The sequence below is a fragment of the Pygoscelis adeliae genome, unplaced genomic scaffold (assembly GCF_000699105.1).
Source record: "Pygoscelis adeliae isolate BGI_AS28 unplaced genomic scaffold, ASM69910v1 Scaffold867, whole genome shotgun sequence".
In the NCBI taxonomy this organism is placed as follows: Eukaryota; Metazoa; Chordata; class Aves; order Sphenisciformes; family Spheniscidae; genus Pygoscelis; species Pygoscelis adeliae.
In genome coordinates this window covers 12635-14259 of record NW_008825125.1, presented here as the reverse complement: position 1 = coordinate 14259, position 1625 = coordinate 12635, and the positions used below count along the sequence as shown (strand labels likewise).

The following is a 1625-nucleotide window of genomic DNA, read 5'->3' as shown; positions in this document are numbered from 1 at the left end:
CCCCCCCCAAGGCCCCCCCCCCCCCCCCCCCAGGAGGGGCTCAGCCACACCGGGCCACAGCGAGAGTGGGGGGCGAGGGAGGCCCCTGGCTGCACGGGAGGGGACTGCCTCACACCCCAGCCTGACTCACACCTTGAGCGTCTTGTCGGCCGTGCCGCTGGGGCTGCCGGCAGTGCTGCTGTCGCTGCCCTTCTTCTTGCGCAGGGTCTCAATCCAGCCGGCGCTGGGGCGGGCAGTGAAGCTGGAGAGCGCCAGGGAGCTGAGACGCATGTTCTTGCCCGACATGATGAGCTCCCCGAAACCCTCCTGGTGGGAGAAGGCATAGCCAGAGCGGCGCGAGCCCACACGCCCCACGCGCCGCATGCACCGGTGCTGGGTCTTCTGCTTCTTCCGTACCAGCTGAGTGTAGCGCACCTGGGGACACCGCCGGGGGGACAGGGGACAGGGTCAGGGACCTGCAGAACCGCCTGCCCCCAGGGGACAGTGACCCCCGTGTCCGCCCCCCGCGGCCACGCGCTCTCACCGTGTCCGAGAGTTCGGGTTTCAGGTCCAGCTTGAGGAAGCGAAAGGCCACAACGGGCATAATGCAGACCACGGTGGTGAGGGCGATGGTCAGCCAGACCGTGGGCTGGGCCAGAGTGTTCTGCGCATTACCTGGCGGGAGGAAAGTGCGAGTCCAGCCAGGGCTCAGCTGGGGCAGCACCCTGCTGGGGTCGGGGGCATTGCTCAGCCCCCCCCGGGACTCACCCACAAAGCGGAACTGGTTGGGGAACATCTGGAAGAGGCTGTCGCTGTGCATGGCAAAGAGGATAGCAAAGTAGGCGGCCAGGCTGCCCCAGATGAAGAAGTGGTTGATGGCCGTCCAGAAGCCCGTGTCCAGCCCAATCTGGTGGAGAGGGGAAGGAGGAGGCAGGGCTCAGGGGACGGCCACGGTGCTCTGAGCGCGGCCACAGGGCAGGACAGGACCCAAACCTTCACCCGCCCTTTATACTAAAGGTGAGAGGCTGGGGCCAAAGAGCCATGTCCCTACCTGCACGCTGACGACAATCACGAGGGAGGTGGCAACGGTGACGGCAAAGGACTGGTAGTCGGCCAGCTGGGCGCCATCGTCACGGGTGGCATCAGCAAAGACGCCGTAGGGGATGAAGAACATGAGGACGGAGGTGTAGATGCCCTGGGCGATGCAGATGAAGAACTCCCGCTTGTTGAAGAGCAGGTTCAGCTGCCCGGGCTCATAGAGCTTGGGGTACTCCATGCTCCGCTGCTCCGGCACGTCCTGGGGGCACGGGGCACTCTGGGCACCTCCCTCCAGCCCCAGGCAGGCACAGCCTGTTCACTGGGGCTGGGCCAGCCTCCACCACCACCCGTGCCGTGGAGGGACAAGGACAGCCCAGCCCAGGCAGCCGGGCAGCCCTTCCTCCGGCAGGGTGGGCCACACAGGGGAGCCAGGCCAGCTCCTTGCGCACCCAGGGACCCTCCTTGCCACCCCCTGCCATACCTGGTCGAAGACGCCCATGGCGAGCACGGGCAGCGATGTGTAGACGATGTTGTACAGCGTGATGAAGTACTGGTCGTACACGGTCTGCATGGAATGGAGTGCTCAGGGGGATGCGAGAACTGCCCGC

The 1625-nt window shown here is 66.2% G+C and overlaps 1 protein-coding gene across 1 annotated transcript in view; it reads right to left on the bottom strand.

Moving 5' to 3' along the window:
• Positions 1-126: 126 nt before the first annotated feature.
• Positions 127-1625, bottom strand: part of LOC103920518 (phospholipid-transporting ATPase ID-like) — a gene marked incomplete at its 5' end in the record, with an annotated part of 12269 nt that continues 10770 nt past the window's right edge. Inside the window, 5 exons of the mRNA XM_009328264.1 lie at positions 127-414; positions 524-654; positions 748-886; positions 1031-1276; positions 1499-1582. Of these exons, the coding sequence (XP_009326539.1) occupies positions 127-414; positions 524-654; positions 748-886; positions 1031-1276; positions 1499-1582 (888 nt within the window). The remainder of the gene's footprint in view (positions 415-523; positions 655-747; positions 887-1030; positions 1277-1498; positions 1583-1625) is intronic.